The 27,794-nt window shown below is 37.9% G+C and overlaps 1 protein-coding gene across 1 annotated transcript in view; it reads left to right on the top strand.

The window, feature by feature from the left end:
• Positions 1-27,794, top strand: part of LOC119783684 (collagen alpha-1(XI) chain-like) — a 74,029-nt gene that overhangs the window by 2,653 nt on the left and 43,582 nt on the right. The window contains exons 2-5 of the mRNA XM_038285313.1: positions 24,264-24,431; positions 24,536-24,627; positions 24,876-24,997; positions 25,152-25,314. Coding sequence (XP_038141241.1) covers positions 24,264-24,431; positions 24,536-24,627; positions 24,876-24,997; positions 25,152-25,314 — 545 coding nt within the window. The remainder of the gene's footprint in view (positions 1-24,263; positions 24,432-24,535; positions 24,628-24,875; positions 24,998-25,151; positions 25,315-27,794) is intronic.

The following is a 27,794-nucleotide window of genomic DNA, read 5'->3' as shown; positions in this document are numbered from 1 at the left end:
AGGAAAGTTGGAGTCCACATGTCATGTCAAAGCTGCAATGAAACTTTTTAGATTGCAAGATGACTACTGTTGTTATATATATATATATATATATATATATATATATATATATATATATGTATATATGTTTTGAATTTAGAGGTAGATATTGTAACTACTTATTTATTCAGATTAAATTAAAAAAAGTAATGTTTGTTATGATAATATGATCATTTTGTTTATGAAAGATATTTTTCATAATTTAGTTGAAAGATTATTAAGATAATTTGGGTATTGACTGTCTTTTGAAATTAAGAATATTAACAAATAATAATACTTGTTGATTAAATTATATATAAAAAAAATGTGTTTCATCTGATTATTTGATAACTTGAACTTAAAAATATGTATTTCAATGTTATTGTGCTATTACTACCCACTAGAGGGCGGCACTGTTCATTCTTAAGCAGAGCCTCAATGCAAATTTAGATTATGTCATTAATCAATAACTTGCATTCCTTATTGGAATGTGATGGTTTCTATGTTCCCTCTAGTTCTTTGACAGTGTTAGCACTAAGCTTTGACAAAAACCTTCTATTCAATGACTGTCATGTGATTTTTGCTGTGTTTTTCTGTATTCTTGTTTTCTTGTTATTTAAAGCAACACTGCATAACTTTTGAACCAATCATTAGCTGAATTTTAGATATATTAAAAGTTTTGTTTATGTGCAGTGTTGTTATTTGCTTTTATGGGCGGTAAACCCTAAAGTTACATATCTAGCACCCCTAGTGGCAGAAATATTACTACTGCTGAAATGAAATGCAAAAAAAAAAATGCCTTGCCAGAAGTTTTAATGTTTGTGCAATGCAGAAATAAGCTGTCACAAAGCATCGTCATTCCAGGAAAAATTGTGCATTGATAACAGCTAACAGTATCTTAGGCTCACTGCTTAGCAAGTAAAAGGTAGCTTTAGCTAATTTCAGCAAACTTGATGTTTAGTGTGAACGGATTACTATTATTATTGTTAAATCAACCCTTGAGGACATATAAAAAATTAAAGTGTTATCAAATTGTTTATTTAAAATGGCAATCTTTTGAAGAATGTGGACATTTCTTGCATTTTCTATAATCACACAAAGCAAGTAGTTATTTTATACCTATTGTTACCTTATAACTAGTTTAGCTTATTTCCCATCATCATAAAACTAAAAGTTAGGTTCAAGAAATAACCATGGAGTTTTTATATGTGAAGGAGATGGATTGCCGTAAATTACTGAGGACCTCATGTCATTTGCCCTTCTTATGGCTCCATCCATCAGCAGGTCTAAATTTTTTCAGGTAAAAAATGTCTTTCCCACATGTATGGGCTGCACCCTGTGTGTCAGCAACTTATTATCTCTCACCAGCAGGTTACATGTTTAACTACAAGTCAGTACTGAACATTTCCACCCTAATGAACAATTACATTTATCAGCACACTTAATACACCTTCGAAGCCTGGCCTGCTGTAAAAGGTGTGCACCGGCCTACTGGGGGGTGGGATCTGCTGTGGGGTGACTGATGACAGATGGCTTTTAACTGACAGTTTTAGCAGTTTTGTTGAAGTGAGGGTTTTAGGTCAGCTAGGGCAGAATGCAATGTCTGGAGGCGTTTCTAGCAGTACACCTTCCCAGCATAGGCTAACAAATAGGTTCATCATTCTTCCCTTGATAATTATGTGTTTTGATCTGGCTGTACCCATATTAAAAAAAAAACTAATTCCATATGTTGTTACTTAAAAGCCAGACACAGTTCGATTAAATACGAAGTGAAATAGTTTCTTATGAGATTTAGAAATAGGGAAAGTATTCAAACATAGATCATGGTTAAATGATTAAAAACATTATTAACTTCCATTAAAGTGTTTATTAAAAGAACATGTTTAAAATAGCATTATTTAAGCAGATAGTAGAGATAACATTCCTTAAGCCCACAAGTATTTTAAATGATCTACCAGTAGACATGATGATAGATGTCATACTATTACCATAAAAATAACAGACTTTCTGAATCTAGTGGAAGCAATTGGAGTGGATACTCTTGGCAATGCAGAGGACTAGCATGGTTTGATGAGTGAAGTGGGCAGTTAGTATAGTAATGGTTTCTTACAGTACAACTACAAAGCTTGTAGTTGTGGCGTTATAAAAATAGATGAATAACTATTATATTTTATATGAAGTTTTTTCTGGAGATGACAGTTGTGCCTTTACTTTGTAAAAGCTGTGTTTGAACTTGGCTGCTCATCAATAAGTAAGTGAAATGATGCGCTTGTTTGTCCTTGTTTCGTCATGCAAATGTAGTTTTAGTTTTTAGTGAGTCTAGTAATCTGTTGCAGTAATAGCTTGAGCAGTCACTGCCTGTGAATCAAAATATAAATCTTTCTGTGAAGATTAATCCAGGTAAGGGTGGAGCTTGAAAAAGTTGGGCCACTGGATGTGAAGTTTTCTAGATGATGTTTCACCTCTCATCCAAGAGGGTTCCTCAGTTCTAACTAGTGGTGGGGAGCACTGAGATTAATATACTATAGGTCTTAAAAAGAGGGACAAAAGTTGGCTTTGATCCATCCCACTGGATTGGACATGGAGGTCACAAGGAGGATGTTAAGCATCGTTAGGTTGTTCTGATAGTCATTAACTCCCTCGTCAGGTGGTTTTAGTTACAAGCCTCCGTGTAGCATAAGTCATGTGAGGAAAATCTTTCTGGTAATGTCCTAAAAGTGCTTTGGTTATGTCCAAGACCACCTCCTCTGTTGAGATGGTTTTTCCAGGTTAACAAAGATGGCTTCCTTAACTCCTCACTCCAACCACCTTTGTTCCTTCGCAAGAATGTAGATGTTGTCCTCAAATGAGTGTCCTATTATTTAATTCTTAGGCATTTCATTCTTGCATCTCAAATAAAAAACAACATAAATTTGTTGCCTTGAAGTTATACATACAATATAAAATCATTTTATAAACCTGTATTTATAAAACTGGAGCTCCTCTGAGTTAATCCCCCTTTCAATATGAAAGGTTATCCTGAGCTATCACTATAGTTATTCTGCTATAGGCTTAGACTTCTAGAGGACATCATTCATCATTCTGCTTCATTCTATCTCTATTCTCCCACTCTGCAGAATTTGTTAGTTCAATTTCTAATGCTATACTCTCTATGCTTTTTCTCATAGTAGCTTCATCTGGTCTGTTCCTATTTCTCTATGACACCATCCCAACTCTGGAGCTGGTTGACAATTGCCTTTTGTATCTCTGCCTCTTTCTGTGCGTCTGCTTCTGTTTCCTTGAACCCCATTCAGCCTTGGCATATGGCCGCTCACACTGAGCCTGGTTCTCCTGGAGGTTTCTACCTGTTACAAAGAGGCTTTTCCTCTCCACTGTTGCTACAAGTCAATGAGTTGATTCAATCAAATGTTTTTCAATAGATAGAAAACTTTGAATCAATTTGACTGTATGATCTAGTTGAATTGCCTTGAGATTACATGTGTTGTGAATTGGCCCTGTATAAATAAATCGAATTGAGTTGAATTGAAAAGATCCTGTTGCACCTTTAATATGTAGTCAGACAACTCATTTTTTTTTACTTTTATCTTATTTTTTTTTATTTAGTACCGGGTTTCTTGAAAAATTTGGTATAAATTGAGTGAATTTTCAATATTGCTTGACATTTGTTGCTGATGAGCTTATATTTGTGTAGGAAAGACATATTATTATGATTGCATTGAGGATAACAATATACACTACTCAAAAAAATTAAAGGAACACTTTGTAATCAGAGTATAGCATCAACTTAATTAAACTTCTGCGATATTGATTTGGTCAGGCAAGTAGCAGTGGGGGTTGTTAATCGGTTTCATCTGATTTGGTGTTAATGAAATTAACAACAGGGGCACTAGAGGGGTAACAATGAGACGACCATCAAAACAGGAATGCTTTTACAGGTGGAGGCCACTGACATTTTTCCCCTCCTCATCTTTTCTGACTCCTTTTCACCAGTTTTGCATTTGGCTAGGGTCACTGTCACTACTGTTAGCATGAGGCGCTACCTGGACCCTACAGAGGTTGCACAGGCAGTCCAACTCCTCCAGGATGGCACATCAATACGTACCATTGCCAGAAGGTTTGCTGCGTCTCCCAGCACAATCTCAAGAGCATGGAGGAGATTCCAGGAGACAGGCAGTTACTCCAGGAGAGCTGGACAGGGCCTGGCACAGTGGAGCTCGATTGGCATTTGCCACAGAACACCAGAATTGGCAAGTCTGCCATTGGCGCCTTGTGCTTTTCACAGATGAGAGCAGGGTTACCCTGAGCACATGTGACAGACGTGAAAGGGTCTGGAAAAGCCGTGGAGAACGTTATGCTGCCTGTAACATCGTTCAGCATGACCGGTTTGGTGGTGGGTCAGTGATGGTCTGAGGAGGCATATCCATTGAGGGATGCACAGACCTATACAGGCTAGACAACGGCGCCCTGACTGCCATTAGGAATTGGGATGAAACCCTGGCACCCATTGTCAGACCCTATGCTGGTGCAGTGGGTCCTGTGTTCCTCCTGGTGCACGACAATGCCCGGCCTCATCTAGCGAGAGTATGCAGCCGGTTCCTGGAGGATGAAGGAATTGATACCATTGATTGGCCCCCACGCTCGCCTGACCTAAATCCAATAGAACACCTCTGGGATATTATGTTTCGATCCATCCGACGCCGCCAGGTTGCACCTCAGACTGTCCAGGAGCTTAGTGATGCCCTGGTCCAGATCTGGGAGGATATACTCCGGGACACCATCCGTTGTCTCATTAGGAGCATGCCCTGATGTTGTCAGAAATGCATACACGCACGTGGGGGCCATACAAATTATTATATACCATTTTGAGTTGCTGCAATAAAATTTCAGCAAAATGGTCTAGCCTGTCACAAAACTACTTTTTGGGGTTTCTTTGAATTCAGCCCTCTGTAGGTTGATTATTTTAATTTCCATCAAATGATGTGGCAACCGTTTGTTCCTAACACATCACCCAATCCATATCAGTATAAATAAACAGCATGATTTTTTCCCCCATTGAGATCTATTGTGTTTTCACGGTGTTCCTTTAATTTTTCTGAGCAGTGTATTTTGTTCTTAAACTAAATATCATTTCTAAACATTTGATCATTAATTATTCTGTAAAAAAATGTGACTGTTTTCTCACTTGTAAAAATATAGCAGCGAGTGAACACATATGGCATACTGTTATGAATAAATTATATCCTCTGTTTATAATAGCATTTGGATAAAACCTTGTTAGGCTTCAATGCAAAGCTAACATTTACAGCATTCTTATGCTATAAATTTCTCAAATGTGCAGTCTTTGTTCCCTAAAAATCAAAGCCACCATATGATAAAACATCCAACAATAACAGAAGCAAGAGCCACCTGAAGTGATGAACCCTGTGAAAGACAAATATTGATGCAGTTTGTAAGGGAGGCTTATCCAAAGAAACCCTTTGTTACTTGCAAGGATTTAACTATAATGTTTGTATAAGAAATGAGCTGTGATTTTAGCTGAGATTCTTTTTATCATCTAAGATAACTGTCTGACTATACATATGGTTTTTGCATCCCTCTGTCTCACTCCAAAACCAGGAACAGATTTTAGGAAATCCATTTGTCTGACAACAAGGGAGAAATTCACTGTATCTCTGTATCTCACATTCATAAAAAAAAAAAAAAATAACAAAAACTCTTTTTGAATTTCCCTTTTTTATAAATGTATCTTGAGCTTGTCTTTTTTTAGAGCAAAATGACACAGAAGCCAAGCTCATTGTTTCTGTGCACAACTGGCAAATAAAACAAATCTGACTCTAAACAGAGGGATACAGCTTATACAGTCGTTGCTTCTCTTTGTTTATTTTTTCCTCTGTATCTCGACTCTGTCTGGTTTTCATTTCTTTTTTATATTTATTTGTGGTAGAGAATGGGTCTCATGTCAAGTTATTCAAGGGGGGCGTCAGAGGCAAGCTGCAGGAAAAAACGAGCATGGAAAAGGTTGCCAGTGCCAGGGGAGAGGATTCTTAGAGCGATGAGGATTTCTGTTCTGGATCTGTTTTGGTTTTATGTTCTGCTGCAGTCGTGGAAGGCTGGACCAAATCAGATTTCTGGAAAGTGTGTTTGTTGCATTCTCCACTGTTGCTGAGATAATGATGGATAAATCACTTACATTCATTTACAATGTACATCAACACATGTACACCAATAAAGAACTCACCTGGTGCTCAGTCTCACTCACACGTAGAGCCACACATCTGGTTTCCAGACGGTGCCTCTTTTAATCCTGTGCCAGTTTGGTCAGTGGATCTCTGATGTCGACAGATTTTTACCAACACGAAGAGCCGAGTGAGGCTTAAGGCTGTAGTTGTTTGTTACCAAAGCCTTTAAATGGAACCTAATTAAGTTTAGGTGAAATGGTACAGATCAACATCTGTTACAAATCTGGATGGCAAACATTTCTGTCTGTAATAACTTTATTCTTTGAGTGCTTTTTTTGTTTGTTCAACTACTTTGGTGTCCATCATATTAACATATCGCTGACAAAATTCTTATTTAGGTGTTTTCAGTATTCCTTTGAGTATCTTTATTGTCAAGTATTTAATTCATTTCTTTGTGTTTATCATAGAGTGCATCCAGTAAGTATTGTAAATGGATTTCTTTTTAACTTCTACACACAATACCCCGTTTTTACATTATAAAAAAATGTCCTTTGGTTGTCACAAATTTATTACAAATAAAAAAACAGCCTTTGCCTTAAAGTGAAGAATTGAGCTGCAGGGTCATCCTGTTTTTCACTCATTACCTTGAGATGCTTCTGCAGGTTGAATTGAGTCCATTTGTGGGTTTGAATAAGAAAAGCAAACCCCTGTCATGAGGAATTCCCACAGTTCACAGTGTGTGAAACAGTGCAAACAACAAACATTATTTGTAAGGAATAGTCTGTAGACAGTTTAGATAGGATTGGGGGAGATTAAGAGGAGATTTCAACATTGCAGAAAGAAATTTGTACGTTTTCCACTTCACATTTCTAACTTTTCATCAGAGGTGTCAAAGTATTAATGTTTATAACTCAAGTAGAAGTATACATCCTACTGTTTAAAAACACTTTTGTAGAAGTTAAAGTATTACTCAAGTCAAAGTGTTAAAGTAAAATTTTTTAAACTACTTATATTATAAAAGTAAAAGTAATGCATCAGAAAATGTTACGGCCAGATGCTTTAAAACATACTGGTTACTGCACAATTGTATTATTGAAACAATTTTCTGCAATTCTGGATCAGGACCCACTTATTTTTTTTGTTTTATAACTAATGGTAACATTGTCAAATACAACATGGCATCATCTTGAACAACTACTCATTTTGGTGCAGTACCGAGTCCAACCACAAAGAAATTAATTGTCTGGATAAAACAAATAATTTTATTGATTTAATTTTTTTAAATACCAACAGCCCATAATGAAAATGAGCTTAAACCGTACTAAAAGGCGCAGTCTGAGTTATGTGTGCCATTTCTGTATTTAACACACACATAAGGCGCACCGGACTATAGGGCGCAGGTTTTATATACAGGTACATGTCCTCTAATACGTTTAAATACCTCTACTGCGTATTTAAAAATAGAGCGGGAGCAAAACTGAGTATGATTGTGCTTTATTCATGTATTTATTACAAAGTATTAATCAAACCCATCAAAGTCATCATCCTCTGTTTCTTAATTAAACAGCTGCGCTAAATCGGACATGCCAATTTCCCCTTCTTCGCTGTCAGAGTCACTTTCCGTGCCGTGCGGCTCCTCGGAAATGATGCCGGCTTTTGCGAAAGCTCGAACAACAGTGCCAGCAGACACGTTAGTCCAAGCATCTACAATCCAAAAAAATCAACCAGTGTATATTCTTATTAAATCTTATCTATTATCTTATTTTCCCGTAATAACAGAAACACACAACATGCTAATGTGCAAAATGAGTTTGGTCCTGTCAGTCACAATTATTTTTCTGTACAGTTATCTTAGACTTAGACATGTTTTATTATTTTATTGTTTTGTTTTGTACAGCTTTTAGACAGTGAATGAGCAGCAGTTTAGCAGTGAAATTGACATTTCCATTCCATAAAGTGCAGCACTTATACAATGTAAACAGTGTGAGAGAGAAAAAAAAAAAATATATATATATATCAGTACCAAGTTTTCTGCTCTAGTCCATCTATGTCTTGTTCCAGTAGCCAATTTGTCATCAAGTTGCCCTGGTTCCCTAGCAACTGACCAGACCTTGTTAACCCGGGCGACGTCCGAGCCGGTATGGCTCTTGTATTTGCGGTGTCACTCATGCCTGAGGTAGGCGACCTTGGCTAAGGGTCCACCTGGATGTCCATGCCGGGAATCAAACCCCGGTCACCTGTGCCGGAGTCAACGGTGTTACCTACCGAGCTATCCAGTTGCTGGAGCACAGGGGGCTGTGACCCCCAAACTGGGAGAGTGGCTACAGCAGATTCCAGGTAAAACATCAGAGGTCTCTGTCCAGAAGAGCGCAGTCCTAGGAACAGCTAAGATACTGCGCAGAACCCTCAAACTCCCAGGCCTCTGGTAGAGGACCCGAGCTTGAGGATGACACATACCACCCCACGAGGGGTGAGAAAACAGTTTTTTATATATATATATATATATATATATATATATATATATATATATATATATATATATATATATATATATATATATATATATATAATATGTATATATATGGTGCAAATATGCAGTATTTCGGTTTGGTGTTATCAGTGTGACGCAGAGTATGTGACATGATTTAGAGTTTTTTTCAACAGTTCAGAAGTCTGATGACAGTGTTGAAGAAGCTGTTGCAGAATCTGCTGGAGGATGATGACGCTAGGCTGGGGACACGCAGCGCTGGGATGAAATGTCTTTAATGGATAGAAGAGGAGCCCCGATGATCCTCTCTGTTGTTCCCACCACTCTTCTCACTTTCTTCCAGTCTGAGGCACTGCAGCCTCCACACCACACAGTGAGACAGCTGGTCAGAACGCTTTCTATGGTGATTCTGAAGATTGTGAGGATGGGTGGGGGCAGGTGGGGAGCCAGGGGGGACGGAGCAACCGAACCCGACCCGGTGACGTTAGCCTGGACACCGTCGGCCTTGTGCTTCCCCCCACCTGCCTTACTGGCTTCAAGCCCCCCCTTCTCTGGCTGGGGACGAGCGGCTCATGGCTCTCTGCTGAGGTCCGGTCCAGTCAGTGGCCCAGCAGTTGTAACGTCATACCACCACCTGCCCATCCCCAAAAAACAATAATACTTAGAGCTTGCATTTGTGATGGCCTGACGGTCAGAACAGCCCTTCATTTCAGTAAAAGAAGTTTAGCAGATCCTGCTTTAAACTTTGCAGGGATCTTCTGATACACAAACATAATGCATGCCTGTCGAGTCTTCGAATCCCTGGGAAGTGAAAATATTCCTCTTTCTCTGTACAGCCTGGAACACTGCATTTACGCCCGTGTTATTTTCAATAGAGAAAATGCCTTCTTTGTAATTCTTGTAGAAGTAAACCCAACTGTAGGCTAAACAGCTAAACTAGTGTCTTACATCTACCTCTATTCATGTTCTTGGGCCAGTGAACCAGTGGGCTGGTCTTTATGTAATTTTCAGGGCGTAACAAAAGTACATGTCAGAAACAAATAAGGCAACAACCCCAAGTTTACGTCAACTCTGGGCTTCGTTTGGATTTGCCTGTTTCATGGTGAAAGTTTAGAATTGTGAGATTTGCAGAGAAAGGAGGTGAGAATGCGGTTTGAACTTCTCTGTACATCCATTTCACCCACTGAACTATCGCTATTCATCTATGAAAATGTAAACTTGGTTATGCATTCTACAACCCCTTTAAGAGGCCAGAAACAACATTTTGTGACCGAAGCTCAAGCAGGCGCTGGTGGTCATAGATACAGGATCGATGCCCAATTCATAGCGTTTTAAATGGCGTATTTTTTATAGTTGTCGAGAGCTGTATAGTTGTCGAGCCGCTGCTTACAGGTGCAGCCATTGTGAAGGCCAATATTATTGTAATGGGTAGTGTCCTTACAGACTCAGATTTCGTTGATTTTTTGAAAGGAAAATCAGTGTGCCAACTTTTGTTTTAAAGATCAACAAGTGCAGCTCACTATGTTCCCTCCAGCACTGAAAAGATGCTCTGAAGGAGCACTTGTGGCAGGGATGCAGAGATACTTACAGGCGATATTGCACAGTCGTGGAAAGCTGATCTGTTGCACCAGGCCAAGGGGTCATTTTCTCCATCAATGGTAGGAGTCATAAGGTAACCGTTCAACTATGCTTCAGCGACATCTTCAAGTTGCATGGGTGAAGTAGAAGAGATTGCCATAGTTTTGAAGAAGCTGCTAAGAGACTTTTTCACCTTTTCACCAGAAGGCTTTGCACTTTGAGATCTCAGGGTGGTTTCAGTTAGAGATCTTTTCTCGTAGCAGATAAAAGCACCCAGATATTAGCATTGAAGCTAGATTACAAATAAATATAAAGTGTGTTTCTGATACCATAAATACATGATTATTACTAACCTAGTTATGTGCACACCTTGCTGATTTTAACATTTTGTTTTTGAGTTATACACTTGGTTTTAAACCTGGGGTCCAGGAAGGATGTTGCATCCTTCCTGGACCCCAGGTTTAAAACAAACGCAAGCATTGTTGCAAAAAAGCCTAACTCGCTCCAGTTCTTTTTCTAAATTTTTTGTATAGCTCAGGTATGGCATGTTGGCTAAAATAAGTTTGGGAGGGCATTCTTTAGCACTTACCTATTGTGCTTACCAAAGCTGTAAAACCAGGCTTGGTCACTATGCCACTGGGCATCATTTCACATGACTTTTACTTTCACTTACTTGAAGGTGAGGCACGAATGCATGTCATAAAAGTGTTGAAAAAGATTTGTAGTATTAGAAAGTAAATACAAAACTTTTTATATTTACTTTTGTAGTAAATCCATCCATTATACTTCACACCAACTGGGGACAAGGGGTGCTGGTGCCTATCTCCAGCTGTCAATGGGCGAGAGGGGGGGTATACCCTGGACAGGTCGCCAGTCCACCGCAGGGCAACACAGAGACAAACAGGACATACAACCATTCACACACACACTGGACTGCAGGAGGAAACCGGAGTACCTGGAGAGAACCAACGCATGCTCAGGGAGAACAAGCAAACTCCATGCAAGAATCAAACCCGCAACCTTCTTGCTGCAAGGCAGCAGTGCTAGCCACTGCACCACTGAGCAGCCTATATCCCATTTTTAGACCAGGAATATGTATATTTTAACAAATGAAGCACAGAAAATATATGCATTTTAGAACATGCATCTCAACCGTGTTAGTTCATGTTTCCTTTTTTTTCTTTTTATTACCGCAGGTATATATTTGCATTTATGTATAAACGTGTCATCCACTCCCAGCCAGAAAATCTGTACTTTTTTGTTCTAAAGACAAGACATTTCTTCAACATTTAGTTGAAGCCCACAACATACTCTGCATGTGTACGCATGTTGATCATAATCTCCTTACACAGCAGTTCATAGCCTCAGGACAAGAGCAGCATCTTTAAAAAAAACTTCTTATGCGAATGAACAAAACATACAGGTACATTTACATGTAAGTGTTATGTGGATATTGCTGTCTGAATATAAAGCAGCAAGATAAAATAAGGGGTCTAAAATTTTTATTGTTACAAGTGAAGAAAAAAGTGTAATGTCTCGTCTTATTGTTATAAGTGAAGAAAAAAGGTGTCATGTCTAGTCTTGTCTTCTGGTGTATTCAGATGTCGGTGCAGCAGTTCACATTGCGGTATGTATGAGTGAAGAACTGAGGAAATTTGATGCAGTGTTTCTGGCATGTGTGCATGACAGGATCTACTGTTAAGACAAGTTATAGCTTTTTCAAAAGTGTAAGGGCATCTAAGAAAAATTAAGGATTTTATGCAATAAAGGAGAGCAAAATCTGGATATGAGAAAAATGATTTAGGAATTGTTTGCAAACAGAAGTCTGAAATGTTTGATTCCTTATATAAAATTTAAATATTGATTTACCATGAATAAATAGGCTACTTTGTTGAATCACCTTTCATTTCAAGCACTGGTTCTAGTTCATATTAGTATGTTTATACAAGGTTTTTATGAACAGAGACAGATTTTTTTTAACTGCTCAAGCAGTAAGTTTTGATAGCGAGTATATTTGAAAAGCACTTTTACATCATTTTAATTTGATGAAATGGTGTAGGCTTTAAATAGAGTTGTTGTCCTGCTGCTCAAGTCTAGTTTATTTTGCAGGATCAAACCTTTTTTTTAGAACAATTTTATCCGTTCTCTCTTTTTTTTTGCAAAGGCTATATTCTTTCTTTGCATTTTATTTCCTGTAGTAGATATTTTCCAGAAATTAATATTAAATTAAAATGTAAGTTCATATTTTTTTAGCTCTAAATGAGTTGTATTTTATTTATGGCAAAATGTTCGTAAATGGTGCAAACCTCTGATTTAGGAGGATAGATTTAGGTGAATAGCTTGGAAGTTGCTTATTTGGACCATACTGTCATGATCTTCTGCCCCAGTTTTTTTTGGTTCTGTTCAAATTACTTCTTAGTTTAATTATTCTTTTTGGTGGTTATTCAGTTATTTCCAATTCAGCCTTTTTCTTTCCTCTAGTTTCATTTTGCCATTAATTGTTTACAGTTGTCTTTAGATTATCTTTCCCATGGCATCATCGTTATTTTAAGTTATCTGCAGTCCCTTCCCCTATCCTCTATTTTCCCCTTGCACTGCATGAAAAGTGAGATTTTCGTCCCCATAAACTCCCGTAAACTCCCGCAGATCTCCCTGATTTTCGTCAGTTTCCGACAATTTGCAACCCGTGCTTGTCCGCGTTTGTCGTGCCACAAATTGTCGGAAACGGACTCTGACGTATGTGGAGAGCGATCAGCTGTACTAATGGCCCTAATTAGCATATGAACGCAGCAAACCCGCGCGGCTGGCCAGGTCTGGCTTGAATAACCTACTCAGTATTGGCTGAAACCACTATTCTCAAACAAGTGAAATCGCTCGTGATTGGCAGCAAAACCACACGTGGCCACGCCACGCTTTAATTTTCTTACTGAGTATTGGACGGAACCACTTCTTTTAAACAAGTAAAGTCGCTCGTGATTGGTTGGCATATATATATATTTACATATAAATTTACATATATATATATAGCCTATATATATATATTTATTCATTCATATATATTTATTCATTCATATATTTATTCATTCATATGCTGTGTATTTATGTTATCCTACACTACTACACAATTATTAGGCTACCATCAAGGACATGAATGAATTTATACAGGAAATGAACATTTGCCAGGAAGCTGTTTATGCAAAGAAAGAGCTTTATTAAAACACACACAACTATATATAACGCGTATCCAAACACATGCGTATCTAAAAATTACAAGTCCGTGAACGGTCCGTTTGCCTCCTCGGGGTTGGAGGTAACTGGCAGCATTCCCTCCGAGGCAGGTCCGATGTGCAGACGCCTACTGTGCGTGGCCCTGTACTTCGGCATCGCTTCTAACCGGGACTGCAGCTTAACTGAGTTCAGTGAGATCCGGCCTACGAAATGGCGGCGACCGTACAATCCACCCAGAGACACCGCCAACGACGCCATCTTCTTCGTCAGACATGAGGCCGACGGTGGCGGACTTCCAGAGTTCCACTTCCTCATCTGCTAGCACACTCTGCCTCGCTTTCAGCAGCTGAAAAAAAAAACAATGAATCAGCGCACTGCGTATGGACACAACACATCTATCAATGCACCTGAAAAATAGTCACCAAATAAAGTCTTACCCTCTTTCTTCTGGCCCGACTCCGAGCAGATTGCTTGGCAGCCTCCGCACGCAACGTGTTGGCTTGCTGCGTATATCTGAAGCTCCTGCGTACCGTCTCAAAATACGTCTTACAGGCAGCTGGAAAACAATTAAATGAGAGTGGTATGAATAAAAAATCAAACGCAAGTCACAGTAACAAGGAAGGAGAAAACATTAAAACAAGTCACTTACACACAATGTCGTCTTTATCAACATCGTGCAAATCTGGACTTGCTGATATGGCTCCGAGCAAATAGGAGGTCTGTGAAAACAAAATGTACAGCTATGATCGGTATCCATCCGTATCCATTGCCTTTTACCGCAGAATGAAAGCATATTCTTTAAATCTTACCCTTGCTCCGGTTCATAGCGCCTGCAATTATTCTCCGAGTTGTGAAGACGGCGTACTGCTTCCTGTGAATCACAAAAAATACACTTTAATAAAGCTTGTTCTTGCAAGGCTACTATTAGCCGTAGCTTTAGGCTAGGCTGTTATTAGCCGTAGCTTTAGGCTAGGCTGCTATTAGCCGTAGCTTTAGGCTAGGCTGCTATTAGCCGTAGCTTTAGGCTAGGCTGCTATTAGCCGTAGCTTAGGCTAGGCTGCTTTTAGCTTAGCAGGCAGTAATCGAACATATATTTACCGCTAGCTTCTCTTCTTTGAGTTCGTCTTGTTCGATGCAGAGTCGCCATCGCGTCAAAGAGGAGTTTTACCCCGAAATCCCACATACTCTGCTCCAGACCGCCTGCACAAAGCAAAGCATACATCCTTCTTCTTCTTCCTTCTTCTTCTTCTTCTGTAGTTTTATGGCGGATTGGCAGGCCAAAGTAAAAGGTGCATTTCCGCCACCTACTGATCTGGAGTGTGGAGTGCACAATTTTGGAAGACTGCACTATACCCAAAAAAAAAAAAAAAAAAAAAGAATCCTATAAATAAATCCTATTAATTGTTCCTGTATCTTTTAGATATTTGAATAATATTTCATTAACTCTTGTTTGTCTTATCTCGTTTCCTAACAATGCTTTTATTGAATTCCCATTAATCCCTATTTTTCTCAACTCTTGCATGAACTTCATTCTCTCCCTTACATACGCAGTACACTCAAAAATAATATGTTGTACTGTTTCTGGATCTCCGCATTTGTCACAATTTCCTGTTTCATGTTTCCCTATTTTAAAAAGACTGTAGTTTAATGCTGTGTGACCTATTCTTAGCCTTGAAATAATTATATCTTTTTTCCTATTTCCATATCTTTTCCTCTCCTTTCCAATAAACTTTTGAATCTGATACAAATGTCTTCCTTTTGACTCATTATTCCATATTGTTTGCCATTTCTTTCGAGTTTCAATTGTAAACAATGTTTTCATTTCTGATTTACTTAAAAATACATTCATTTCTATTTGCTGATGATTTAATGCTTTCTTTGCTAGCTTGTCCGCTTTCTCATTTCCATCTACACCCACATGTGCTGGCACCCAGAGAAAGTATACTAGTATTTTTAACTGCCTTATTCTAAATAGACTTCGCAATACTTCAAATATTAAATCTTGCCTAGTTTCAGATTTTCCACTTAGAAGACTATTTAGCGTAGCCATTGAGTCGGTACATATTACAGTTCTTAGTGGTTGAACGTCTTCGATCCACTGTAGTGCTAATATGATAGCTAATACTTCAGTTGTAAATACTGACACATGATTAGATATTCTTTTTGCAATTTTTATTTTGAATGTCGGAATGTATACTGCTGCTGCTGTTCTTCCAGACTCTGGCTCCTTAGACCCATCTGTATATACCTGTAGAACTGAATAATATTCTTTACTTAAATGTTGTTGTACTATGATATCAGTTGGTGTATTTTTCCCCCGTTTATTCATTATTTTTTGTATTTGTAAATCGATCACTGGTGTAGAAAACATCCAAGGGGGAATTGCCAGTATTGGAACAGTTGGGGTTATTACATAATCTTTCAAATTATTATTTCGTTATATTCATATTCCCAACAATCTTTCAGAAGAAGTCTGCCTGGATGATTTTCTTTATGTCCTTTTACACTAGCCCAATATCTCATTCTCAGTTGAGTCCTTCGTTGTTCAAGTGGCATTTCTCCCAATTCAACTAGTAATGATACTACTGGAGATGATCTAAATGTTCTAAATGCTAAATACGTAAAGCCTGATTTTGTATAACTTCTATCTTATTAAGTAAGGTTTTATTCACAGAGCTATAAACTATACTACCATAATCTATGTTTGACCTAATCACTGCATAATAAATTATCTTCAAAGACTGACAGCTTGCTCCCCAATCAGCTCCTGACAAGCATCTTAACACATTTATTCCTTTTTTGCATTTTTCTATTAATTTCTGAATATGAACTCCAAAACTTAATTTATAGTCCATCCACACACCTAAATATCTCACTACTTTCACTTGTTCCAGCAGGTAACCGTACATTTTGATATTTAAAGTAGGATTTTGTTTTTTATTTGAAAAGCATATTGCATACATCCTCCGCTGTAGAGAGCATGCGCGAGATTAACCAGGGTTTCCGCGGATCAATAAAAATAATACAAAATTCATTCATTTTTTTTTTTAAATCAAGGCCTTAATTGGCACTAAAATTATTTAAATATGTTTATCGAAGTATTTATAATTCTTTAATAAAAAATGCTTATAAAAACAATTTCGTCAGATATATTATATCGCTCCAGGCGGAGAAAAAGCTAGAGGATATATATATATACGTATATATTTGTGTGTGTGTGTTTACATACATACAGGAGTCATGGAACTGTGCTTCCAGCTCCTTCATATTTCATGTACACTAATAACTTGTGTACATGGTTCTTGTTGATGGCATTAAAATCATTTCTAATAACATTAAAATAGCATTAAATTAGAGTCACTCATTCCTGTATGAACCCTGTGAGCGCTTAATTTAATATGACATATTAAAAAAATCCCACCATCATCCAGCATATGTTCAGTTTCTGCCCAAATATATATATATATATTTGTAGATTTTTGTAACGGGGATAAGGATAATTCAAAACTGCTTTTTTTGAATGAACTTGTTCGCTACTCCCAAACTCAGCATCTCTTTTCATTCCTGTAATAAGAAGTTTCTTTTGAATGGATTTGATTAAAGTTTAAGTCCCTCAGTATAAAATAAATATTTTGATGGAGATGAGAAATCTGCTTCCTGGTTGGTGAATAACCAATAGTTTGGATCCAATCATTTAAATAAACGGTGTTAGTTTTTTTTTTTTTTTATATAAAAATTGTGCTATAATTTCTCGTCACCGATCTGTTGCTGCTATATTTTAATTTGACGAACCGGAATTTGTCGATGTTCTTTTTCCTGTTTGGTGCGATTGCAATTGCGGATCTTGACCTAGCCGGACCTTATGACCACAGTGTACCAATCATCTGATGGCTACTTCCAACAGGATAATGCGCCATGTTATAAAGTGAATCATCTCAGACTCATTTCTTGAAACCTTTTCACTTAAGTAATTGTGAATTGAGCATATTGACAGACAACATTTTATTTTTTTATCTTAAATGCAATTTTTTTTTTAATAATTACTGCTCTAAATGTATTGCTCTGTCAGCTAAAGATCTGTTTTGGTCTTTATACTTTAAATAAATCAATTCAAGCTAAAATGTAAGAGGCTATACTGAGCCTGATCTCTTTGTATCAGAGATTTTCTTACCTTTTAGAAAAATGTCCCTTGGAGTAAAACCCCCCCTGCAACCCTGATTTGCATTTGTATAGCTCACAGCATGTTCATTTACATGTTAAAGCCTCCCCTAGAATTCCATGGGGGGGAGGCATGAGGGGAACACTGCCTAAGAAAGTCCACGTCAATTTCTGACAATTTACGGGAGTTTTCGGCAAAGCCTGCAAATTGCCGTAAACTGCCGCTAACCTGAAGTTCCAAGACAATCTACAGTGCCGCATATTGACGAAAATCCCACTTTTCATGCAGTGTTGGTTATTCTGTATTTTCTAGTCATTAGTTTAACTCCCCTTTAGCTTTATTTGAGTTCTTTCCGTTCCTTATATTTAAGCACTGTTGTATTCCCTGGTTACTCTCTGTTCCTCCTAGCCCCTCTCTCCTTTACACTTTGCTCCCTTCTAGCTTCTTCTGTCCACACCTGCTCCTAATTAGTAAATTACTCCATTCGTTGTTCTGTTTGGGATATATACTCCACCCCTGCAGTTAGTCTTTGCTGGATCATCTTCATTTCCTCCTTAAACTTTGTGTTACCTTTGTTCTGGTGCCTCTGTTACCTGGTTGGTTATTTCTATGCTTCTGTTGCCACCACCCTGATCAAATCTGCAAGACCCCACCTCTGCCTCCATATTTGATTGCGGGTCCTCTACAAACTTCAACATAACTTGACACATACTCTTTCAATTCTTTGGACCATGGACTTAACAGAACTCCAGAGTAATTTGAAATCCTGGGATATTGCTAAAAGTAGTACAATTTAAGTCAAACTTTCTGATTTCTTACATTGAACCTTTTTTCACTTCAGTTATGCAGTTCTTTTTGTTAGTCTCTCATCTCAGAGTCATGCAAATACATTGAATTGCGTAGGTGTATTATTACCAAATGTGTAAAAGATGAAGGATTTGTCAGGCACTTTATGTTCTGTTGATTCAAAACAAGGAAAAATTGAGGTGCAATTCACAAGGCAGTGCTTTTCCAGCTTTTCAACAAAGAGAATTAGGTCAGATATAATTAGATTTTCAGATCAATTTGGGTTATTTTTTTTCTATTACATGTCAAGCAACGCCTGCATATAAAAACACTTAAACAGGTATAAATACATTATTGATTACAATGTATGTTGTAGGAAATAATAACAATAAAAACTCTTAATGTGGCAGTTAAAGTAATCAAAGGAAGCAGAAACATGTAAAAACATATCTGGGCAAATAATTAAAAGAGTAACATATATTTGTCCATATCGGTGCATGAATCAGAGCCAAAATGTGATTGCGTTAATCATATGTGCTAATGACCTGATGCCAGGCCGATGATAGACACAGTTACAAGCTGACAGACAAGCAGACACATGGATGAACAGACCGATAAACTTAATTGGCAATGACTGCATCTGGCATGAAGATCTTGACAACTTTCCAGCTTGAGGTGTGCCTACACATGCACAGGAGTCTATGTGTTTCTAAAGGTGTGCAGCATATGGAAATGGAGGGATTACGTAAGTCTCTAAAGAAGAAGCCGCTCCAGTAGAGGCATGTCCTCTTAACTCATGGTATCTATTATTTCTTCTATCTCCCCTCTCCATTCCAATCTCTCTACACTTTGAATATATCGTAGAACCCCCCCCCCCCTCCTTTCAAAGCCTTTTTTCATGCCTCATCTTTACTTTGTTAAGCCTACCTAAGCAGAGTTCATATTTGAATATTTGCACATGTTGTGGATTTGTGGTCAAATTTAGACTAAAGAAGGCACACTGTTATACACATCTGTTTTTTATATATATATTTTATATGTCCTTGTTCATATTTTACTTAGTTTAACCACGAGTCTCTGTTAAAATGTATTTATTCTGGTGAATTAGTACAGTCACTTTTGGAAGTTTTCAACAGTAAGTGTTTGGGAATCAAGTGCTTTGGGAATCATTTAAACATTTTCAGCAAGGTGTTGTCAGTTCTGTTTTAAAGTGCCAATTCACAACATGTCATCTCAAGACACACGATTGAGAGAGTTTCATTAAGACATGCAGACAGATTGGATAAAAGTTTTCTATTTAAATAAAACCACTAATTACATTGAGCCACTGAGTATGCAGGATTCGCACCTCCTGGATGTGTATGTAGTGATAGTAGACATTTGTTTGCATTGTGTAGTTGATTGCAGGAATCCGTTACCAGTGTTGGGCACGTTACTTTGAAAAAGTAATTAGTTATAGTTACTAGTTACTTCTCCCAAAAAGTAACTGAGTTACTAACTGAGTTACTCCACAATAAAAGTAACTAGTTACTAGTAAAAGTAACTATTGCGTTACTTTTGCGTTTCTCGCCCCCGTAACCCTCACCACCCAGCCCCCACCTTCTCGCGGTGTGTTTCCAAAGCCAGCTGAATAGAGTGGATGACAAAGACAAGAACCTGCAGAGAGTTTAGCATTTAGACTTAGACTTAGACTTAGACTTCTTTATTTGTCATTTTGTATGCACAGGGTGCATACAGAACGAAATTGCGTTACATACAGCTTATGAACGTTGCATTGATATTTCACAATGGCACGAGTTATAGAAAAATACAAAAAGTGCAGCAGTGGTCAAAGTGTGAACAGTGCAGAGGATAAGAGACAGTGTGCAAGTTGCAGTGGTTCAGTGCAAAATGGCATTTGTGCAAAAAATGCGTTATTGAAAAATACAATGAGATGAACAATTTAAAGGGCTAAAAGTTAAAAGTTCAGCAGCATTTGATGCCCGATAATGTGCAATAGGTGCAGAGTTCGGATTGTGGATCAAAGGTTCAACAGTCTGATGGCAGTGGGGAAGAAGCTGTTGCACAACCTGGTGGATCTGCAGCGGATGCTGCGGAACCTCTTTCCAGAGGGCAGCAGGGAGAACAGTCCATGGTGGGGGTGTGAGGGGTCTTTGATGATATTACGGGCTCGGGACACACAGCGCTGTGATGAAATGTCCTTAATGGAGGGAAGAGGAGCCCCAATGATTCCTTCCGCTGTCCTCACCACCCTCCTCACATTCTTCCATTTATTGCAACTCAACGTAAATTACATCTTGTGAAATTAATAACTGGGGATGTCTAATTCTGAAATCCTGTGTGTTTGGGTTGTTATATATACTGCAACATCTATCTATCCATCTATCTATCTAGATGTATACTCTGCGTGTGACATAAAATATGGATCTCCATCCCTGCCACAAAGGCCATCAAATAATGTTTAAAATAAAAAATACAGTAGGTTGAAAAGGCAGAGTATCCATCCATCCATCCATCCATCCATCCATCCATCCATCCATCCATCCATCCATCCATCCATCCATCCATCCATCCATCCATCCATCCATCCATCCATCCATCCATCCATCCATCCATCCATCCATCCATCCATCCATCCATCCATATTTCTCCCTTTCATTTGATCGTTCACGCTCTCCATAGTTCTCCTGTGGCGCGAGCACAGGGCGACTGTTGCGCGCCTTTAGCAAGCATGCGCATTTCCTGTCGCTTGCGCGGTGAATCGTGCCGCCTGCACTGTGCGGAGATGCAGAGGAAACCGTATGTGATGGGGAAACGCAGCTCGACGTGACACCGGTATTTCCATGTGGAAAACGCTGTTTGCTGCTGGATCCTCCTCACTCTCCATCTCTCTGAGTGTGCTGTACGTTAACACCCGCCAGCAGAAACACCCACCTACCCAACTGACAGACGGAATCTCCCTATACATCAGCCATTCTCATCCTCCCCTCTCTCATGACAAGGCGCACACCTCTGGATGACCTAAAAAATAATCTTTAATATCTCTTAAACAAAAGTTGCACAAACAATAGTTTTTTTCTGCACAAATCTGCACTAACGTTGCACTAACCATTCAGTCTATTTGCACAGTTTTTTGACGTGGGTGGGGTGTCAGCTTCACGCAGCTGCGCACGAGTCCCATCATGAAAAAAGGTTCATTGTGCGACCTGAGTAACGCGCAGTAACGGGGTGTCTGCAATGGTAACTGCGTTATAGTTATAGTCAAAGTAATTAGTTAGATTACTCGTTAATAAAACAAGGTAACGGCGTTAGTAACGGCGTTACTTTCAACGCCGTTAGTCCCATCACTGTCCGTTACACTGAACATGTATTCAACAACTGTAGAGAAGAAAAACTCAGTTTCGATAGCAGAAACCTCTAGCAGAGCCAAGCTCAGTTGAAGCATCCTTTTGCTCACGGGGGCCTACAGGGGGGTAAACGCAACAAGTAGACAAAACGAACATAGAAAAGCTGAACCTACTTTTAAAAATTCTAAGAACCACTAGTAAAACTGATAATTGACATTGAGGTGCTGTGTTAGAAGCGAAAAATGAACTATCAAATCTTGTATGTAAGCTTGACGTGATTATTAAGGTGATTATAAAAATGAAAAAACCTGATAAAAGCAGGTAATAAAGCAAATAAAACAGTTGGATCACAACCTTAAATTAATTATACCTTAGTTCCCATTTTACCTTCAACACTCAAAGTTGGTTCTAAACAAATGGGTTTTTAACTTAAGGAACTCAGGCTTTCGGGACTTTTAAAGTCTTATTTGAATTTGTTCCACATAATTGGAGCATAGGAACTTAATGTTGCTTCTCCATGTTTGGTTTTAGTTCTAGGTGTACTAGTATGCTTGAACTAGAAGACCTAAGTGATCTGGGAAGTTGATAGACTGGTAACAAATCTGTTATGTACTGAGGTTCTGATCCATTCAGTGATTTATAGAATAACAGAAGGAATTTAAAGTCAATTATCTGAGCTACAGGTAGCCAGTGTAAGGACTTCAGAACTGGGCGGATGTTAGTTCTAGTGAGAACACCGGCAGCTTCCTTTTGGATCAGCTGCAGCTGCCTGTTGGACCTTTTTCGAGGATGCTGTTTCAGAAATGGATTCTACTAACGAACAATGATCAATCAAATACATTTTTCCATCATTGTGTATTCAGTTGGAGACAATTATGGCACATTCACATATTAATCTGTTCCAAGCATCTAACCAATGCTCCAATGGTTTTGCATTTAATGGTGATATTAAGATCAAAGCTGCTTGTCATTTGCATAGTTATGCTAACTGATCTTGTTGTTCGCTATAATCTCAACTAAGGTGAACATATAGATGTTGAATAGGAGGGGCCCCAGAATGGAGCCTTGAGGAACCCCGCATGTGTTTTTTCTGGTCTCTGATTTACAGTTCCCTACTGACACATAGAAATCTCTGTTCTTCAGGTAGTATTTAAACCAATCCAGCGTGGCACCACATAGGCCAAACCAGTTTTCCAGATGCTCTAATAGAATCAATTGATAAACAGTATCAAACGCTGCACTGAGGTCCAGTAATACCAGCACTGCTGTTCTTCCACAGTCTGCATTTATACGTATGTCATTGAACACCTTAACCAGGGCAGTCTCTGTACTGTGGTTGGCACGGAAACCTGATTGATAGACATCAAAGCAGCTGCTGATTTTTATGAAGGCATTTAACTGTTGAAACCAACTTTTTCAATAATCTTGGTTTGAGGTGGGCCTGTAGTTTTGCAGGACCAATTTGTCCAAGCCTCTCTTTTGGTTTGATTATTGCTGTTTTTAACAACTGGGGGAAAACTAGTGTTAGGCTATTTTTGTCTTCTTAATTCCCACATCACCTCTGAGCCTTTCTGTAAGAGTATTGTGATAAACTGCATCAAATGCAGCAGTGAGATCTAACAAGACAGGCACAGACAAAAGTGAGATTAAGTTGTCAAGAAGCTGAGGCCATGGCTAAGTTACAAGTTAAAATTTTTAGAGGAAGCTAATTATATTGATAACTGATTTTTTTATTTTAATAATATCTATTTTTTATAATATAATCAAATTTTTTTTTATTAAATTATTTTTCATTCATTTTTATGTAATCTATTGTTAAAAAATGACTAAAAAAACTAATTAAACCTAAATGCTTTCAGTGACTAAAGTTATTGTTTAACAAGAAAATTGATATACCACGTACATTTCTATATTACGTACCCTTCAGTATATTAAATGAAACCTGTGCTAAACTCGCTCTCTCCTGTGAATTTGAGTGCTTAAACATCCTAAGCAATAGCACAACTGACTGATGTTGATACATTACCATTAAAGTGTCTGTGGAAAACTTGAAGTTTTGTTAGTTTCCTCTGTCACAGTGGGTATTTTTTTTTATACCAATGTGTTCTTTAAACAATAGCAACACCATGAAACCCAGACAATAAGTTCCTTTTGGAACAACAGAAGTATTTTCATTTGAGTTACTTGTGTGTATTCTTGTTTTTGGTTGCTATCTTTGGACATTGCTTGGCATAAGAACCACTGACACTGTAGTGCTGATTATTTTCTATATAATCAAAAACTGAAGCAGTGTTTGTTATAGATACAAAACTGACTCCAGAATAAGCTCCCAAAGTCATGCACATGGCAGATTTAGATGTTTTGCTAAAAGCAGTTTTAATTTTATGCCTCCTCAGGTTTGATTAATCTTAAAATAAGGTTATAATAAAACCTGCAAATGCCATTGCATTACAGTAATGTTGTGTTACCTATCCTTGTAGCTAATCCTATTGACCTCATAAAGACTCTGGAGTTTTCGGAGAACATGGAGGGCGTGTCCTTGGAAGCAGGACTGTGCACCAGCAGGAAAGGACGAGAGGAGACCGACCTCTCGTTTAAGATCAATAAGAAGATCCAGCTGAGCGCTCCCACCAAGCAACTCTTTCCAGGTTTAGTTTTGATAAAACTCCATGTGGTTTATTTAGTGTTGAAAAAGTTAAACCAGTTTCATAATTGCTTTTTTTTCCTTTTCTCTCACCCACCCATCCTCCAGATTTAGCCTTTCCTGTAAATTTCTCACTCATGACGACAGTTAAAGCTGTAAAAGGATCACAAGTCTTTCTTCTCTCCTTGTATGACACCCAGGTATATACTGGAAAATACATATGCTCAATTCACACTGTAGTATAGTTAGTTTTAAAGATTTTAGTTTGAATTGGTGGAGTTTTTACAATAATGATTTAGTGTATTAGATATAAAGAACAACTTTTATAAACAATTCAATGTAAAAAGAAAAAGAGCAGCTTTTCCGTGCCCATGCAAAGTATTAATCTGGTATGACAAAAAAAAAAAAATGTATTTCCTTGAACCTTTCTGTTTCTGGTATTCCTCAGGGAACACAGCAGTTGGGTTTAGAGCTTGCTCGCTCTCCTGTTTTCCTGTATGAAGATCATGAGGGTCAGCCGACTCCAGAACTTTACCCCACCTTCAGAAAGATTAATGTGGCTGATGGCAAGTGGGTAACTACACGGGCATCTACAAGCACACTTTTTGTTGCATTTCTTTGTTCAACACAGAGCTTTTTAACTAATTAAAAAAAACAATACATACAATATTTTTTGCATGCAAAATGTAAGACAGATGGAGTTCCTTTTCTCCTTTGCTCCCAGGTGGCACAGAATCGCATACAGCGTGGAGGGCCAGTCAGTAACCCTCTACCTAGACTGTGAGAAAGTGGAGACTCTGGACCTGCTCAGAGGTCCTGATCCCCATGTCAGCACTGATGGAGTTACTGTGTTTGGAACCCGTCTGCTGGATGAGGAGGTTTTTGAGGTGAGCCTTACCATTAATTAATAAATCAAATAGTTTACAATTATAGATATATGTTAAAATATAAAAAGACAATGTTGCAAAACTACTTGTTCTTTTGAATCATCCCATGTATTTGTAATGTTTTACTTGATTGTATATAATATGTGGTGCATAATTGTGTAGTAAGAGGAAAATGATGCACAACTTTTAAAGTTCTGTTGCAAATAATAATCTTGACAGTAAAGATGGGCTAATTAGCCAGTCTTTCTATGTATCTTTTGGTACGTCACACTACGGGCTACATGGATATGGGTTACAAATATTTGGGGTAACAGTTTTGCACTTTCAGAAGATTGAGTTCTGAAGTGATCTTGTACAGTGCAACTATGAAGAATTCAGACTGGAGGGAGAGTATCTCTGAACAAGATATAGACCTTTGAAATGCGATTTAGGACTAGACTTTGACTAAGCCATTCTACCACATTTAAAACACGTATTTGTAGACGTTGCTGTACGTTTAGGGTTGCTATACTGCTAAAGGTGAACTCCCTCTATACCATAAGGATTTTGCATTGTCTAACCTTTTTCTTCCTGTATTGATCCATGTCCTTATCCATGTCCCTGTCAATAGTGAGCAGGTTAACTATCCCTGCAACATGATGTTAGCATCAGCATGTTTAATTGTAGTATTCAAGGTGACATGTATTTAGCCAAAAGCTACATTCTAGTTTCATATGACCAGAACACCTTGTGGTAAACTTCAACTGCTTGTGGTCAATAAATCATGATCTTAGTCCCACATAAAAGTTGACCATTACTTCGCCATTCTATCGTCTTTGGTTTGTAACAGGATCCAAATTCAGACGATAATAGGAAGAGGTGAGGTGAATACATAAAGAAGTTGATAATAAAAAAGGGTTTCAGTTAAATAGAAGGTACTGGGCATTGGGCATAGACAAAATAAATGGTAATGACAAAGATAGAGACAGACTAAACCATCAATGAAAAGAGAAAACCAGGCAGCTTATACACAGTGAAGAGTGAGGAGAGGAGGCATGGAGAGCAGGTGTGAATAATCATATACGTATGAGAAACAGATGAGCAGAAGGTTAAGGCAGGGAGCTGAGGATGAGAGAGCTTTATAAAAACAGGAGCTGTTCTGAGAAACACAGAAACACTGGAAAGCATCTTACAAAGACATAAAGGTTGAATACAAGGGTAAATTACTAAGTAAATCTTAGATTGAACTTTAATCAGAAAAAGTCAGAAAAAAAAGGATAACTGAAAATAAAAATGGTAACAGTGAAAGATCATGAACCATTCTAAGCATTTATCTAATTTAACTGAATTATGTATGTGTACTCAGCATGCTATCCTGCAGTTTGTTTGAATCCAGTTGATGCTGAGGTTAGCAGTTTTCTTCTACTTTTAGAGGACTAAATTAGACCTCACTTTTGACCAATCTGACTCACATATTGTGGAAATGTATCTTGATAATGGCACATTTCAGCTAATTCCAGGAAATCCCAAGGTATTCCCAGACCAGAAGAAATATATAGTTGATCCAGCTAGATCTAATCTAGGCTCTGGCTGCCTTCCAGGGAAATCTGCCAAAAAAACTCCCAAATATGGACCCTGGAGGCATTCTAGTAGGGTCCCTAAACCACATTAGACTTTGAGTTTGCTGTGTTCATTGAGGTGCATCATTGCAGATGTGGCTTCCTACGGCTAGGAACTGCTCCAAGTGATGGAACTCTTAACTATTTCTTCTGTTTTTAATGTAATCTTGATTTAATCTGCATGTCTGCATCACACTGACAGACCAAAACACTTCAAAATTGCACCATTTGTATTTAATGCTCTGAACTTCCATATCGATGTGTTTTTTGCACCATGTTTTTTCTCTAACACTGTTTACATTTGATCTATGCTGCACTTTATGGAATGGAAATGTTATGAAAAGCTTTACAAGACGAAATTTCGTTTTGTATATACTCTGTGTATACAAAATGACCATAAAAGTTGTCTAAGTCTCTAAGTAAGTCATAATATTTTGTACTTTATTAATAATAATAATAAAAAAACACTATTTCACACTATCCCATGAGACTAAGCCATGAGACTTATTAACACTGATATTGTTTGAAGTTATTTCAAATTGATTGTTTTTCCAAGGACCCAGACCTTCTTTTTATGTTTTCATAATTCTTTAGGTTTATTCTTTAGGTTTTTTGTTTGTTACATCACATAACACTAACTTCAATATTATTAAGGCATTAAAGGGCTGATACAGTCTGTGGATAAACTATTTTTCAATCTGTACATAACAGACAACTTTGCAAATGTTATTGGCCTGCTATCACAATGGAACTTTGTTCCTTTGATTTTAGTTGAATCTATGAAAATGACAAAATACCAAACAGTCAGATGTACATCTAACAGTGTTAAAGAACTCTTTACTGACGAAGTGGCAAATAATATAGTAGAAGATGATCGTCTAA

This window comes from Cyprinodon tularosa, unplaced genomic scaffold (assembly GCF_016077235.1).
Source record: "Cyprinodon tularosa strain WSP-4 unplaced genomic scaffold, ASM1607723v1 ctg21, whole genome shotgun sequence".
NCBI classification, from domain to species: Eukaryota; Metazoa; Chordata; class Actinopteri; order Cyprinodontiformes; family Cyprinodontidae; genus Cyprinodon; species Cyprinodon tularosa.
Note: the sequence above shows the minus strand (reverse complement) of the source record. Positions and strands in the feature narration are given on the sequence as shown.